The following is a 17,076-nucleotide window of genomic DNA, read 5'->3' as shown; positions in this document are numbered from 1 at the left end:
GCTGTTTATTACTGCTAATAGGCTGCAATGTATCCCCACCCTGCTTTTTAAACCACATCTACAGATTTTATACACAGATAACTACAACGCCAAAACCACCAGGGTAAGAGTGCATCACCCATTAGAAGACAGGCTGCACCTATATGCCCACACCATTCAATGACACACCTGCTAGTATTCAATGGAGACTACAGTGAAAGCAAGCAAATCGGAGACCCACGCCTGAGGAAGAGGATTTGCGAACAAATTTTGCAGCAAACACATACTGGGAAGTCGTCCATCGAGTTTTGTGTTAGAAATAAACAGATGATAGTTAAGGTTTTTGTTTACATATTGTGACTTGCTGTTAGCAGATATTTTATTTCACAGCATTTTACAACCCTGTACTGGTCAACTGTAACATAATTTGGCTGCCACTCCACAAATATTACCTGGATCCCTTTTTTTTTAAAAAAAAAAAGGTCAAACCGTCTTCAGCAGCAACAACTAAATGTTTCGAGGCTGTGTATCTGCATGTTGGGAAACTACATCACATTTCAGGACAAAGAACAGTTTGGTCACACATCAACTAATTACTAAATTGTTCACATCTACATGATTAATTTAAGTTACAATAGGCTAGAAGGGAAATGATTATTGTAAAAGGGCTGCGACTCCACATCCTTTGCACTTGTCTACAAAAATACTGTGGAACACACCTTTCAATTGGAACCAGGGTTAAGTGACTTGACCTGTTAATAATTGATAACGGTCTATGAGTTCATGTTCTTTTTTCACTTAAAAAGATACACACACACACACACACAATCACCATTTGTATTAATGATCTCTTTATTCTTTTTTATCTTTTTTGTATGGCTTCATTGTACATAAATAACATTGTACTGAAATGTTCCAAGAACGACAGTGTCAGCAAGCTGCGGCTGTGACAGTGGAATCCTTCAGAAACGTGCCGTTATTTGTGTCCCATCAGCAGTCGGGCAGGAATCGGCACATTCAAGGTACAGAGGAGTTTTGACCCATTTCCTGTGGACAAACTTTTAAATAAAACTACCAAAAATCCAGAGCAAGTTTGTAACTTATGCATTTCTTTAAATATTTTAAACATAAATACTGTAATTTACCTCAATTGCAGCAATTTCCTAAAATGGTATACATGTATGTCCTTTTAAAAAGCAACATTGGCATGATTATCTTAGATTAACAGTTATAAAAAATACATATTACAGTGTCAACTACCTTATACATTGTTACCCTTATCCTCACCTCTTATTCCCCGCCCCTGCCGTAATTGCATATTGAAAATCAGTTGTGATTATCTACATCCACCTACAATAATTTAACAAGACGAGGCGAGCACGACCTTGAAAATAAAGAAATTCCACTGTATACACGTAAATGAGTCCTGTATCAAAAAATTGGCCGCTGATGTTCACAGTTAGGGGGATGGGAAGAAAGGAGGACGTAAAACTAGAAATGAGACAGCAGTTTATAAGGCCTCGTGTTCCTGATGTCACTGTGGTCGCCCGCACAGTCGTCAGGAGGGTGTGCGATCTCGGCTCGTCTTCGGTCAGGCTCCTTGGAGGGAGGGGAGTAAACACAGGAGGGGCACTGGGCCTCCCCGTCTCCCGATTTTGGCCCATGTTGTGTGGGAACGAGGGCTGCAGCATTTGGTCTGGAGGAGCCCCCTCCCCGAGTGTTCCTGTGTGGCAGGTCTCTACCCCACCTCCCTAAGTGGGGGCTGCCTCTCTCAGAGTCCTAACCCTCCCCTCTGTCACCTGCAGTTTCCCAGCTCACCGCAAGGCTGCATTTGGCAAGTAACTTGGGTGAGGTTTCCACCGATCCAATAATTATTATTAGAACATTGATAGTAATCATAACAACGTTGATAATAATAATAATATAATTGTGATAATAACAACAATAGTAATATAACAGATAATATTAAGAACAATAAACTGAGCAACATTAAGGTGTGTTTCTGGGAAGCCCTTTGATGTGATCACAGTCTCCTCAGTAACAAATTCTTATCCTGATGTCATAGTGCAATTGTCACTCTGCTCGCCCGAATCCGTCAGTACCCTCCTGTTGCTTCCACCCGTCCCCCCCGGTGCACGCCCCCTTCCCCAGTGCGGTGCTCACTGCATGCGGTCGGGCTGCACCTGCTGGGGAGGGTACTGGATGAATGCGGTGGGAGGGGCAGCTCCGGCAGGGTGGGGCTGCTGGACAGGGGCGGGGGCAGCGGTGGAGGAGCTGGGAGCGTAGCCGTAGCCCAGGAAGCCCGGGGAGGCAGCGTAGGGGTACTGCTCGAAGGCGGCCGAGGCATACTGGGCGTAGGTGGCACTGTAGTCCAGGTAGGGGGAGCTGATGGGGGACACCTGGGAGGGCAGTACCAGGCTAGGCTGCACAAAGGTCTGTGGATACACATACTGCTGAGCCAGCCTGAATACAGAGAGAGAGAGAGAGGGAGAGAGGGAGGGAGGGAGAGAGGGAGGGAGAAGGGGGAAAGAAAGAAAGACAGTGAGTGACAACACTCAAGGGGACACTACTGCAGCACCACCACAATCCACCACAACCTTTAACTACCTAAGCAAGTGTTGCCAGAGGTACAATAAAAGTACATTTTTGAGATAACTTCAACCCCTGAGCAATACACACGGAGGTTTCCCATGTACAGTAAAGAACACCATTACCAAGTATTTTGATTTCTTTTTCCAATGTCAAATCATACCAGGGGAGGTTTCCATTATCACAAAAATTTGTGATTAAATCTGGCAACCCAACCTCCGAGAGTTATTTGAAAACGCACAAGTTCATTCATTTCCTCTGCTGTAACACCTGTTAGGCTGGTCTCCCAAGCAGTGAGTCACAGCATACTGTGTAAAAACCATCTCCAGTTTTCAGAGAGCCACTCCACCCACTGGGTGGTCAAGGCGGAGAACATTTCCGGCACCGCTGGATTCTCAGAGGAAAGTGGCAAAAGGGGATTGTTTGCCAGGCCGCTGTTCTAGACCTCCCAACACAAGGGGCAGCGAGGCAGTTTTGCTGCTCGCGAACCGAAGGTGACGGCTCAGAGCAGAAGAGGCAGCAGCGAGGGCCTCGTTAACCCAATTTAAGCGCGGGGGGACCAACCTCAATTTTTCCCTTGGCAGCCGGCAGTGAGTGGGGGGCCAAGATGCAGAGAAAGAGAGGGGGAGAGGGGGTGTGTCTGGAGACTAGCGACCCACACTGCTCCCAGCGAGAGTGCAGCTTCTGCATCAGAGAGCACCAATTCTATGGTCAATTTGCATGAATCTGTTTATTTGCAGTGCTATTTTGACACTTCGGCCTGAAATACCACAGCCTCTCTGGCGCAATGTTTTTCCCCCACTTGAGGCCTTGTGATGTTGCCGTGATTTCTTATGAGAACTAGTGCTGCAACACCATTCACAGACACATTTTGCACCTTTAGAGGTCATGCTACCTACGTAATCAATGACTGGAGGGTGTTTTTTGGTAAAAGGGAGCACATATTCTCCTCTGCTGATCTCTACATTAAAACAATGTTAATCTAGAGATCAGTGTGCGCCTGGCGCTTTAAACATGGACGTCAGTGCAGTCAGGTGGTGCCCGGGTGAGCCAATCACAAGGCAAGGCAAGCTGCACACACCATGGGAGAAAGGGAGGGCGGTGTGCGCACAAAATCCAACACCCCCGCCACCCCGAGTGATCATCACACTTCAAACAGTGATTATCACTTACAGTTCAAGCAGAAGCCATGCTATAAATAGGAGAAAACTGCTCTCCAGCACAAGACGGAATACCATAGCCATTTAAGAGCACAGCACACACACGCACACACAAAGGTAACACGCTCCACTTCAAATCCACCCCTACCCCCAACCTCCCCTCCCAGTCCAAACCACTCCACACCCCTACACTGCAACTCCAAGACCCCCCAGTCGGCACCTCCAGGAAAGGGATGGAGACGGCCCCGCGAGCCGGGGGCCTCCACATCGGGTCGAGAAGAGCAGAGTCCCACCTCAGCGTCCAATCGGACCGCTCCCGCAGTGCCGGGTCTCTTCAGCTGGGAGCGCTGAGCTCCCCCGGGGCACTGAGACATTTACGCACCGTATCGCTGAAGCAGCACACAGACAGAGAGAGACACAGCAACACAAATGAAAGGGACAAGGCTCTGACGGTCACTGGAACTGATGTGCTGACCTGCTCACTGACCGTGAGGGATTTCAGGGTTTACAATTCTGCGGAGATAACTGAGGACAAACAGCCGCGCTAAATGAAGCCCAGGTTAATTTAGTGGTTGAAGAAACACCACAGGCTAATGATGCAGAAGCCAGGGAGAAGAATGGGAGAAAAAAGTAGAAACCGTGACAATGTATTAGCCTAACATGACAAAAGTGTGGGGCTGTTTTTTCTTTTCTGAGGCAGCCTGCTACACCTCAGTGCTTGCGGGCACGGGCCGTGGCCATTCCTGGCACCCACTCAGACTCAGCCTCGGGCTGACCTACGGTGCGCTCTGCTGTCCAGCGACCAACAGCCTGTGGGCTCCCAGATGAGAGTCAAGCTGGAACTGGGCCCCATGTCTGCTTACCCACAAACACTGGGAAATCAGGCCTGGCCCTGTTTACACCCACAACAGCAGCAGGTCTCAGAAACACACTAAAGTCCTTCCAGGAGCCACAATACAGCGCAGTGTAATCTCACAGTAAGTGCATCTTGTATCTCCTCGTCAAGCAGCTGAACACATCACCACATTGAATACAGTGCGCGTCACCTCTTCACACCACTGAGAGCGCACATGCGCATACATGTGTACGCACACACACACACACACACACACACCTTCCCCCATCTCCAATCACACTTACACCATCTCTCATGCTTGCACAAAACTACCACAGATTCTGACACTGCAGAGCTGCCGGACACATAACCTACTCAAGGCTCCCCCCTCCACTGATCTCAGCACAGCTGACAGTCTCCGACAGCCCCACAGCGTCAGCGGCAGCTCAGTCTGCAAATCTACGCGAAGCTAATCTTGTGTCCTCAGTGGCCTGACTGATCAGACATTTAATGAGGATGCAGAGAAATTGAGGTTGAAGTTAATTACGAAAATCATGAGGGTGTAGTCACTGACAGACAAGCAAGTGTGATCTAAAAATAAGCTTGGGAAATTAGAGTAATGGCAAGAAAACAGAAGTTTTTGTGCTCACCATTTCTCAACATAAGACATTAGAGTTATCTTGTTTAACCTTAGTCCCATTATTTTTCTGTGGGATATGGATTTATTTACAGTGTATGAGGAAATACCATACCATCCACCATAACATATGTTCACGTGTGCCCCAGGACACCAGTGCAGGAGGGAGTGAGAGGTACAGAGTGCAAAAGGTCACCCTGTCTGTCTGACAGGCAGCTGAGCTGGCCTTGCTGCTGGGGCAAAGGGGTAACCGATGGCAGTGTGAACGTGCACAACCGCAGCATCATCTCCTCCTGCCAACGGCATGCTGGGAATTTCTTCAGTGGAGACAAACAGCCCCGAGTGGTGGTGAAGGTTCCAACACGTCTAAGGAGTGAGCAGCCACCTGCTCACGCGACAGCGATCAGCACCCTACCCCAAGGGGGGTTGGGGGCAAAAAAAAACCCCATCAAATGTTCGTAACTGTCAAAATACTATCTGATTGAGCCCTGGGGTACCTAGGGAAGCGAAATGAATACTTCACAGCACGGTTTTAAAGGGGCCCCCTTCACTTTCCACCGCAGAGAAAGAAAAAGGTGATGTTGGCACAGGCGCTAAATTAGCGTGATCCACCGCAATGCTGCTTCAGCAGGGGCTGGCCTGTCCGTCTGTGCTCTCAGACAACCCCCACCCACCCCACCCCGCTGACAAAGGTGTTCATTTTCATTTTGGGTCTAATCCCCTCCCCAGCATAAGCAGCTTTTGTTTGAACAGGAAATGTGCAAAGCCTTCAACCACTGCCTTTCAACCTCCACCCTCCCCCTCCAGAAATCTCACTTCTCTGTCTGCGCGCGCCCTGGCAGTTAGCAGATGGTGCTGCAACTTCCCGCAGAGAGAGCGGGGTGCCAAGTCAGACTGACAGGGGGGCACCGGGGCCCGGCCTGGCCGTCACCTTGACTCTGGTGCTGCCCCTCTCCATCGTCGAGTGAAAATGACCATTCGATTTGCACTGAGCTAACTGTCTGACGCATGCTCTCTGCAAGCCTGACACACACTCACTCACACAATAACTTCCTTACCATCTACAGCTGCACCGAGAGAGCGGGGGGAAAAAGCTATTAAAAAAGGCAGAGAACCAAATCCTACTGCCCCGAGCCTGAGGCTCATGCTGCCATGGGCCCATCTGTTTCTGACAACGTGAGACCACTGATCTCAGAAAAGGAGAAGACGCCAGGCAGGGTTACATGCAGCTGGGGGAGGGGGGGGGGGCAGTGTTGCACTGTTCCTGGGGAAGCAGACACTAAACACCTGCATAGTGTGGGAGAACAAGTTCTGTTAATACAACAAGGCGCACTCACACAAGAGGGATATTCTGACAAACCAACAATACAGAATTTGTTTTCAAAAGAAGCCGGTTTCCCCATGCATGATCTGTAGATGTCTGCACGCCCACGTTGCCCAGCGGGTTATCCAAGATTTACACAGCCGAGGGTCTCTTGAACAGCAACTTAGCGCAAAGGGCGCAAACCAATTTCACCAATCCCATTAGGCAGGTCTCGGCCTTGGCCAACAGAAAACACATATCACAAAAAATGTACTGCATAAAATGTCACACCTTGCCGTTAAAGGCACAAGTGAATCATAAGGAATGAAAATGTCGCAATCAGTGTGAAGTAATGACTGCGGAACGCGATGTGTAACCTGAAAGTTAGAGGCTTGACTCTCAAGCTCTTCTGCCCTTAAGCAAGGAGGTTAACCTGAATTTCAGCTGTAAACACCAAGTTTCATAAATGGGTGTGTATAACGTTACCCATGTTCACTTGGATGGCTTATGCCAAGTTAATTATATTAATTAAATGAAAAAAAAAAGATTCTCTTTTCGATTTGGTGAAAAAGCCTCTTGAAGTAGTCTGCTTTAGTGGAGTTGAAGCTCTCTATAGAGGGATCTGATAAGAGGAACAAACACAACAGCTTAAGAGATCTTCTGCAGGCCTTGAGCTGATTCATGTTGCTTAACTAAATTACCCAAGCTGTCTCTTGAAATGCCCAACCAAGAGCAGTATGCTCTGAATACACCTTTGGTCCCATTTTGGTCTAATGGGAGAAACTATGTGTGGACCGCTACAGCTGACAGCTGTGCTACCTCTACTAATATGCACCCAGCCATCCATCTACAATCAGTCTATCCACCTCTATTTCAAACAATCCTTTGTGAGTAAAAGGAGGATACTGATCCAGAGTCAGCGGCTAAGTGCAGGCTCCATCTGCAGCAGGTGTGCCCATAGTGGGCAGCAGACAACTGAGTGCAGTCCAGCTCAATGGATCCATTTCACAGGACACCATCAACTCAACATCATTCATTCATGAACCCTTTGGGCCAGAGTTTGCTCAATTCCCTAAAAGCCATTCGGGATCAATAATTAACGGCAAACTGTTTAAAATTTAATCGTTTTTCAGCTCAAAACAGGGTCTCAGATCTGATGAAGGATGGAGGGACAGAGGACTAAATGGACTTACAGGGGACTGAAATAACACAATGATGCCCACGAACATCACCAGTCTAAATAATTGAATTTAAAGCTTTGTGATACCAACACAAATCCAGCTGTAACATACTTAATCCAAATAGGGCATCGACACCTGGATCTGGGGTCAGACTGGTGTCTAACCGAGTTCTGAACTGGAACAAGTTCAGGAATGAGAAGACACCTTTAGGGGGCATCTATCTGCAAACTCAGTACTGTTGTCCATCCATGAGGGTGTTCCAGCAGTGAGCAGGACGGGGGCTGTACTGGCTTCCAGGGAGGACATGTCCAAACCCAGAGGTCTCCCGAACTGGACACTGACCCACTTCAACACCCTCTAGGCCTTCACAGCAGCACTAGTGGCTGTGACCGTCTCCCCAGTTGACAGTGGGGATTTGGCAGTGATAGGGACGTACTGGGGGCCTGGATGTGAGCCAACCTGAACACGATGTGTTTACATAGGCATCAGACCGTGATTCGACAGCCTAACCACCCAAACCTGTTTACACAGCTCAGTCGCGGCTGAAGGAGGGGGCCCCCCACCCCCCTTCACCCCACTGAAAGGCAGGTCAACCAAAACCAGCACTTAGTGGTAGGCAAAGAGGGGGCTTCTCACTGAACCAATGGACCACTGAAAGAGGGGGGTGGGATACAAGAAAAAAATACTCCAAAAACAGAAATGACTGAGTGCAAATACCACAAGCAGCATTAGAAAACATACTTATGGAAGAAAGTCCTTGCAGAATGTTTCTACATATTTATACTGAAGACCTGCCAATGACAATTTTGGACCCAAATGTTCCGCACGACATTTGTCCTGTGCCCTTGAGTCAATTAACTGGAATTAATGTGGGTCTGATGCAAAACCAGTTGTCTAAAATGGTTCTACTACACGCAGGATTTTATAAAAGCTGGTCTGAATATGGGGTGTACCAACAGAACAAATTAGAGCAACGGTGCCAGTCCTGATAGGCAACGATGTAATAAGCAGGAGCACAGACAGCAGCAGAAAGGGAATCTGTGGCGCCAGCGGCACCCTGGGGTGACATGAGGACAGTCCCCACACATCCCCCCTCCTCCTCCCTTTATGAGTTTGCATGCCATAGGAGCTTGAGGAGTCGGGAGCACAAACTAAACTCAGTGTGGAATCAAACACCATTAATAAGCTATTATTATCTACAGCACTTCTACCGAGAATGCAATCAAACCATACCATACAAGTGTACTGAACGATGGTTTGTTTGGACAAAATAAAGTGCTTAATACTCAGCTTGATTCATGTTATATCTATAACATCTGACAGCTGGAAAATGTGAGAAAAGCACTTCCAAAAGCACCGGTGTCCTTATCCTTACTCAAACTGCAGTCAGTGCCTCCTCCTCTCCATGTAGAGATTAAAAAATCCTACGGGCCAGTTCATTTCTACCTCAGTGCCTTTTTAAAATCCAATATTAATCAAACATGGTGCTTGATAAGGTGTGAAAGGAATTTAAATGCCCTCTGATGACAGTGACTGTGGCAATGTATGTTTACGAGCTGACATACGTGGGGTATATCAGACACCAGGAGCAGAGAGATGAGCAATCATATGGACACTAAGAGACTTCATTAAAGCTTTCATGTGAAGGCAGGTGGGCCCCCATCCTGTTACTTACCCATACTGCCTCTGAATCAGCGCGGGGTGGATTTGTGGCACACCAATGGAGAAACCTAGGAGAGGCAGAACGCAGCACATTAAGGCAGGGACAGAGGTCACTGAATTATGGGAGGAAAGTCTGTTACGGGTGTGACACGGAAGGACACGGAGTGCATCATACCAAAGACAGCATAGTTCATCATGGGAGAGACAGAGTACAGTGTGTTGTGTGTGTGTGTGTGTGTGTGTGTGTGTGTGTGTGTGTGTGTGTGTGTGTCAGGACAGTGCATTACGAGACTGATGGAGGACATCACTAATGCAGAGACACAGGACACCCTGTGGTAAGAAGGGAGGGAGGGAGGGAGGGGGAGAGAGAGAGAGAGAGAAAGAGAGCGAGAGCACAAGAGAGGCCAAGAGACAGAGCAGTACATTTAGGGGAAAGAGGGGACACAGGGAAGCAGAAGAAAGGGAGCCCAAAACCAGACTGCAGCAGGACAGTGTCTCACCCTTCCTCAGAGTCAGACTGAACAAACTACTGTGCTGTTTACTCTACAGTGTAACAGAGTAGCTACTGAGTCACTGAGGGTAATGTCTCTCGTTCCGCTAGCCCCAGAGTTTACCATGAATCACAGCTGGAATGCAGTGAGCCTGGACAGGAGTGAGGCTGAGCATACGTGCGCGTGGACAGACGGACACACACACACACACGCACACACACGCAAAGCAGCAAAAACAAACACTGAACACCCCTCCAATCCTGTCAGTCCTGAACCACACTCTGAAACACATTGTGTTGCTGTGGGCACCATTACACTAATCAACATGATGCCCTCCCTCAGTACAGGCTAATGCACAAGGGTGAAGGAGGTGGGTAAATAATTAGAGCAATGAGGGGCTTAAGTCAGTCTCAAACTGGAGAGGAAGGAGTAAACACTATAAAACAAGCACAGGGGCCCATGATAGGAATTCCCATCTTAGGGGTTCAAAACTCTGAACCGTGGGTTTCAATGAAAAGAAATGAATTAAAGGATGCTGCTCTGATACAAAAAATAAGGAGGACATCCCCACACGTGTGTGCGCGCACACACACACACACACACCATAAGCAGCCAATAAGCAAAAGGGTCCGGGATGTGTAGCGGCGAGCCAGGGTGGGCCGGTGGGACGATGCGGATGTGGCGCGCCAGAGACGGAACCAATGCATTCCGTCTCCGCTCTGATTCGCGACGCGTCGAGCGCAGGAAGCTGGGCTCATCAGCACATGGTCCGGTACACAGCACATGAGTCAGGCCTGTCCCAGAGACAACTTTAACCTCTGACTGTCTGTCTGTGCCAAATACCGGCTTGCCTCCTGCATGTCGCACAGACACAGATACACAGCGGCCAACAGAGCCGGTGGTCATGTTTGTTCTATGGAGATATTCAAAAACCCTGCAGAATACCTGAGGCACTAGGAAGTGACAAACAAGTAAAAGGTGCCGGGATACTCACAGCAGCCTTCCTCTTTGAGGTAATGCGACGCATACCGCCGAATTTGTCACAGCCTTGCACCACGACCCCCCCCATTTGACACAGTGGATAATGCAGAGGCATGCCGCCATGATCACCCAGAGGAACGGATCTGACACTGAAGCTGTCGTTTGCTCACCAAAATAAAAAAAAACACAGATGCAAATGTAGGGTGGCTGTAAATACTTAATGAGCCTGACTCAAATTTATTAGCGGCCAGTGTAGTGTGTGCATGCATGTGTACTTCCAAGTATGTTTATAACGCCACTGAAACTGAAGTAGAAGCATTCTTTTTTTTCCAGCTTTGTCCTACTGTCAGAGCCACCTCAAATTGAATCCAGACAGCTGCAACCTGGCCATTTCCCACCCACTGCAGTGGTCAAACACCCCTGGAATGGTCTCTACTCACACTTTCTTAGAGCCTCCTCCTCCCCAATCAGGGATCACTGCATTTTCTGCATTAATAACTACCACTGTTTCTGTGCTAGCTTGTTGAACAGAATGTCCAGACATCAACTTATCCCTGTTGGTGTCTCATCTTTACACTGAAAAACAAGAAACTCCTGAGTTAAAACGCCACAAAATGGAACTTTGTTCTTACCTAGCACAGTAAATTTTGACAGATAGTTTATCCTATTTTAACATTTCACATTGTTCAGAACTTCCCTAATAGGAAAAGACTCATGTTATCATAAAAAAAAATTGTTCTGAACACAACAATCAAAACTATTTTCACATGAGTCTAAAGAACACAACAATGTGGGGAATATAAAATCAAGGGGTTCATTGTTTGGAAAAAAAGACTATTTTCCATCCATAAAAGTATGTTGAAAGAAGGACTAAAGGCCTTCCTTTATGCAGTGTGAATGGCACGTTTGGCAGCGTCACTCTCTAGTGTGAAAGGTGACAAATGGCAAAAAACTGCCAGCATATTTGACCTGAAGGAGGCCTATATGTGTATGTACCACTGTGTATTTATGTGTATGTACATTTGACTGTGTGTAAAATCACAGAGAACACTCATGAATGGACTATAAATAAACAGCAGGCTCACGGTTCTGTACAGCTTGTAAATAAGTGTGTGTATACATAAACAGTGAGTGAACACATGCGCACGCACACACACACACACATACATAGGCACACACACACGGCCTGCTCACCTGTCTGTAAGCTGCGGGGCTTGGCTCCCAGGTATGCCAGGTTCACGTTGGCCTTCCTACCATCAATGATGGGGTTTGGGTCTTTGCATGCCCTCTCCGCTGCCCCTCGGTCTGTCATGGTAACCTGACAGGAAAATTGGAGGCAGATTGGTTACTATTATGAGAAGGCACTCCCTGTGAAGTGTCTGCTGCACTCACCCTTCTCCCAGGCTGAGGCCAGACAGACAAACAGCTCAGGACAAAAACACACGATTCCTCCCTTATCTCAGCCTACCAACCATAAATGTCCTTTTCTAAGGAATAAAAACAGGAATCTGGACAATTCATCACAGAGATGTGTGTCGCTTTAAAGTGACTTGAAAACCAGAGTTCTGAGACACAATGAAAGCTGTTTGGTTTGCTGAAGCCCTGAATATACAGCTCCTTATGAGACTTTGTGAGGAAGAGCTTGAAGTTACAGGGCAAAACAAAGAGATTAAGTAGATTAAACTACACACCCCAAAAGAGGTCTTTCTTCAACAAATTATACTTCAAATTAAACTCAAAAAGCAGTGGTACGTGAGGTGCTGTATAGACATCTTGTGCACTGCGTCTTGACACTCATTGTCGTCAGAAAGCACAGTCAGAAGAGGGCCATGGCCAGAGCGTGCGCCTGTGTTTTAAACAAAGAGAGTGCACAGGACGACTACTTTGCACTGGAACTCGAAGGACAGAGGGGCCCTGCTCCTATGACCTCATTTCAAGGAACAGTGGGTGTTCTGTTGATACGTCAGTAGGGCTACTTTTTTAACGCTCGGTTTCAACGGACAAGATCAACTTAGTGCTCTCTGTGACAGGCTATTCCAAGAAGCATGCTGCCAGACATAAGCCATACCAAACCCAACTATAACAATTCTTAGAGCTGGAAGAACTTGTAATTCAGGTAACAAGCTTGAGCAAAGGCTTGTATTTCTGTCAAATATATAGTGATGTGTAATTTCGATTCACATCTAGCATGAGAGGAACAAAAAAAATCAGACTAATGTGGAAACCCACACGCTCACGTGTGCACGCGTGCATGCGCGCGCACGGTTGCGACCACATATTATCTAACTAGTCACAAGCCCCACTACTAAATGAGGTAAAACCAATCGTTGCACAAGTTGGAAAAACATCAAGGGGCTGCATTCTTAAAGGCAAATTTACAGCCTGGCTTGTATGGACCTTTTCTTTCCACAGACCCTGAAAGGCAAATGTGGTAATCAGCAGTCTACGCTCCGCGTGAAACCGTACCAAACACATGACCCCTGGTCAGTCACATTGATGGTGGAAATGACAACACAAATGGTAGGAACGCGCTTAGTATTCGAAAAAGGAGAAAGAGGCACACATTCAGTCAATGATGGAAAGGAAATTGAATTAACTTGTTGAATTATCTCACGGCTCCAACCGCATCTGAAATATGTAATACGATTCTGTGCATAGGCAGTGCCTGCCGAAAGGTTCCGCTCAGGGAAAAATGACGAATGGTTTCAACGCATTTATGCTTTTATAAACAACAGTTCACAGGCAGAGGGCTACTGTCCTTTTTCGTAGGGGTCTGGCTTTCCAGTTGCACAAATTTCCATATAAAGTAAGTGCGAGGAGCTTGCTGTTCACGTGTGCTCTCTCGGAGCTAATGAAGAAGAAAAACTTTATTTGTTTACTGTACAATACGAATAGTAGAAAGCACATCTCTCCATTCAGTTGGGGGGGGGGGGGGGCGCTGAACCGCCACTGTGCGGAATCACTACACGTCGAATGAGAAATGAGAACAAATTACATGCGTTGAGTCAGATTATCATTGAACATGAAAGTTCCCACCAAACATACACTTGGCTGTGTATGTGACTGTAACTGAACAAGAAACGAAACCTGGGAGTGGGGTTGCCCTCAGTACAGTGCGTTTTACAGATCCTTACTACCCGTGGATTATTGTTAAGCACCATTGCCCATAATTGTACGACTAGGCTAGATGAAGTAGGCAAAACCACACGATCGTAATTTAGTTGAAAGACGCTATGCTACTTATACTGCTATGATACGCAAAACAAGACAATGAATGCCCTAAAAAGTAAAGATACGAGCAGCCTAGTGAAGTATGGATAGCCATGTGCTTGTGCAGTAATGCCTACATCACAAAGAAACAAAGAACGCAGGCGACAAGGGCGTGCTCAAGGGTAGCACCTGGAACTTTTAATGCGCGTCAGACCGTTAGAACAATAACACTCACCTTCCGGAAGGAAACGTGAGGAAACAAGTTAACCTTGAAGGTTTGTGTTTATAAAAAGTATGAATATGTGCATCAACCCGAAAACATAGGTAGCATTAATATTTTATAATGTTAATTCAGTCTACTGATCAAGTAGCCTTCTTTCTGCGATCTATATTATTGCGAAGGAGCTGTAGTTGTAGATCGAACCAATCATTCAAATCAGTCAATCAATCAAGTCACGTGTATTCGTTAAGAAAGTCTTGGCTTTTCCAACAGACTCGATCAATTACACTGAGACTGACTGACACTCATAACAAGTGACAATTCCACCTCATAATGGTCGTATGGCTCCGTGGAAAGCAGCCTACAAGCACACCAAATAACCATAAATTGACGGACTGTAAAAAAAACCCGGATCATCTTGATTATCTTTCAGAAACCGGGGTTTCTTTCCAAAAGGTAGAAGCTGCGATATTTTTACATTTACACACAGGCTATACTTGGCAGCTACAAGGTTACGCCACTGTTTGGAGTTGCTACAATTTCCTATTTTCCAAAATTAAAATCTTTCACGCTACAAACTCTGCCCACAAAGTATGCACAGAAAAAACAACTCAGTTTCTCGTCCGACTGGCTACATTTAGTTCGCTGATGAACACGATGCCGCTGGTGAAGTTACTGTAGGCTAACGTTACTGATAATGTTGCTAAAATAAGACCTAGTAGAGACATGCGACAATCACCACGGTTGTGGTCTCAGTTGCATGGCTACGTGATACCAAATAAATGTCTGAGAATTTTCACACCATAGTTTACTACTTACAAAGCCATATCCTCTGGATTTACCGGTCTGTCTGTCCGTTATCACCACCGCCTCTTCGATCTCGCCAAAAGCCTCGAAGTATTTTCGGAGAGAAGCATCGTTGGTGTGGTATGGCAAGCCGCCCACGAAAATCTTTGTAAAAGTAGTGTCTTTTTGAATTGTTGGATGCATAGCTTCCAGGGCTCCGTTGACAAACGAGTGCAGAAGCATTAGCTAATTAAATAGTATATGAAAACAACAGCGCGCTGTTAATAAACATGAACGGCTACTGGGAATAACGCAGCTAACTAGCTAAGCCAACGTGCAAATTCTGGAACATTTGAGTAAAATCCTACGATAAACAATTCTGAGGTAGACTGTCCTTTGGTTCTCCGTTAGCTAGCTGGCTACCTTCCCTTTTTCTTAGCCTCACTTGGCGAACAGTTAGACTTTTAATTCCATGCAATTTATCGGCCTTGTTTATGTCTTTTCCATACAAAACTTCGGAGACCCTCTGGCGTCTAAGCAGGTGCCTTCACTTGCTGATTGAAAACACTCCCGGAAAGGCATTTATACCACCTCAGAATATCCCACGCCTCTTCATCTTCTTGCCCAATATGCAATGACTGTCCTCCGTTTGGCGACACCCCTTGTAGTTTTGTTATGACGTTCCTCGATTTGACGTCCCCAGAAGCCCTCCCTTACCCCACCCCCCACGCTGTCGACTTGCACCTGCTTTTGTCTTTTTGCCACACAAAGAAAAGCCAACTGTGTCGGCGCGATTCTCAACTTGTGTTTGGTAGTTAGCCTACTCACTCCATTACGGCAAAACTCCGAGCAGAGTGCGCAAAAGTCACAGACATGGTGTAGCTCTTAAAGCACTTTACATTACAAGTTAGTTAGCGACCTGGTATAATATTTGACCAACGTCTTAATTTATGTAGCCCATTTGTAAGTTAATAAATGTAGCCTAATAGCCGAGTTTAATGTATGCCTAACCGATTTTACTTTGTAGAGGTAAGCTATATAGGCTTCAACAGCAATGTTTACGTTTTTGTTTAAAAATACGCTACATTCATTTCAAAATACTGTTTTAGTATTTTATATTCTACTCCATCACAAAAAGAAAAATCATCGCCGGATATTAAGCGAGACTCAGCTGCCATGCTGAAATTGTGGCCGAGTCTTTAGTTACACAGGATTTGGGAGTTGGAGCAAACAACTCGCTGCGTGGACAGTCTGTCCAATATCTGCCTGTAAATACCTGTCCTTGTACGGCCCAGTAGCTTAGGCTATATAATACCCTACCCACCGCCAGCAAATGTTTCTGTAGCCACATCGCAAAACCCGCCATAAATGCCGCCTTTTCTAATCAATGAATCACGCTTTTATAGAACTCATAAACAACAAATGATAAATCTATCCGTTGCTACATTCGTGCAAGCGGCTTGGGTGAATTAATTGTTACATTTACGAACCCCCTTCAGAATGAACAAGCTTACGTAGTCTTGAATTGGGTTTGGAACATCCCTGTAAATTGTAAACTCGTTTCTAAACATCCAGCCGGAAAAGAGGAGTAAAGAAGACAGCACAGAGAGTAGAGAGGTGGGGTAGTAGAGCGGTAGAGCAAACAGGTGGGCACCTGAAAAGGCACCGTAACGTCTAGGAGGACGGAAAATTGCCCGAGTGTTGCAAGACATGTCACATGGCGCATATAGCAGACACTGTTACCATCTTTTCACATAGAGAATAAACATGCTAGATGAGCAACTATGTCTGTGTGTGTATGTGAACATACATCGTATGATTATAGAACCTTTACTGCATAACATCAGAAGAATAATAATTTGCCTTAAAATCATTAACAAATATACTTAAATATTGTAGGAATACTTCTACAATGGGTCCTTCTGATCATTTCACTTTTTTCTGAAGCAACCTTATGCTGATTTCATCACAGGGCCTTCTTATTAAACTCAGTTTAATTAAAGGGCTTTCTGTTTGGGCAAGAAAAGAGAGAGGACCCCCAA

The 17,076-nt window shown here is 46.2% G+C and overlaps 1 protein-coding gene across 1 annotated transcript; it reads right to left on the bottom strand.

The window, feature by feature from the left end:
* Positions 1 to 859: 859 nt before the first annotated feature.
* On the bottom strand, positions 860 to 15,650 carry rbm38 (RNA binding motif protein 38). The gene is made up of 4 exons (XM_036534306.1): positions 15,068 to 15,650; positions 12,013 to 12,136; positions 9,360 to 9,414; positions 860 to 2,442 (listed from the first exon to the last, which is right to left on the bottom strand). The coding sequence occupies exons 1-4, from the start codon at positions 15,275 to 15,277 to the stop codon at positions 2,139 to 2,141; spliced, it is 693 nt and encodes a 230-aa protein (XP_036390199.1). The 5' UTR covers positions 15,278 to 15,650; the 3' UTR covers positions 860 to 2,138.
* Positions 15,651 to 17,076: the final 1,426 nt, after the last annotated feature.

This window comes from Megalops cyprinoides, chromosome 7 (genome assembly GCF_013368585.1).
Source record: "Megalops cyprinoides isolate fMegCyp1 chromosome 7, fMegCyp1.pri, whole genome shotgun sequence".
Lineage (NCBI taxonomy): Eukaryota > Metazoa > Chordata > Actinopteri > Elopiformes > Megalopidae > Megalops > Megalops cyprinoides.
This window is presented reverse-complemented; position numbering and strand designations above follow the sequence as displayed.

What these genes read in the sequence shown, in the direction of transcription:
- rbm38 (XM_036534306.1), bottom strand. Translation starts at nt 15,277, where the DNA reads ATGCTTCTGCACTCGTTTGTCAACGGAGCCCTGGAAGCTATGCATCCA. An exon ending in GCCCCGCAGCTTACAGACAG is followed by an intron (nt 9,415 to 12,012) that starts GTGAGCAGGCCG and finishes TGCCTCTCCTAG; the next exon opens with GTTTCTCCATTGGTGTGCCA. An exon ending in CTGATTCAGAGGCAGTATGG is followed by an intron (nt 2,443 to 9,359) that starts GTAAGTAACAGG and finishes CTCTGTATTCAG; the next exon opens with GCTGGCTCAGCAGTATGTGT.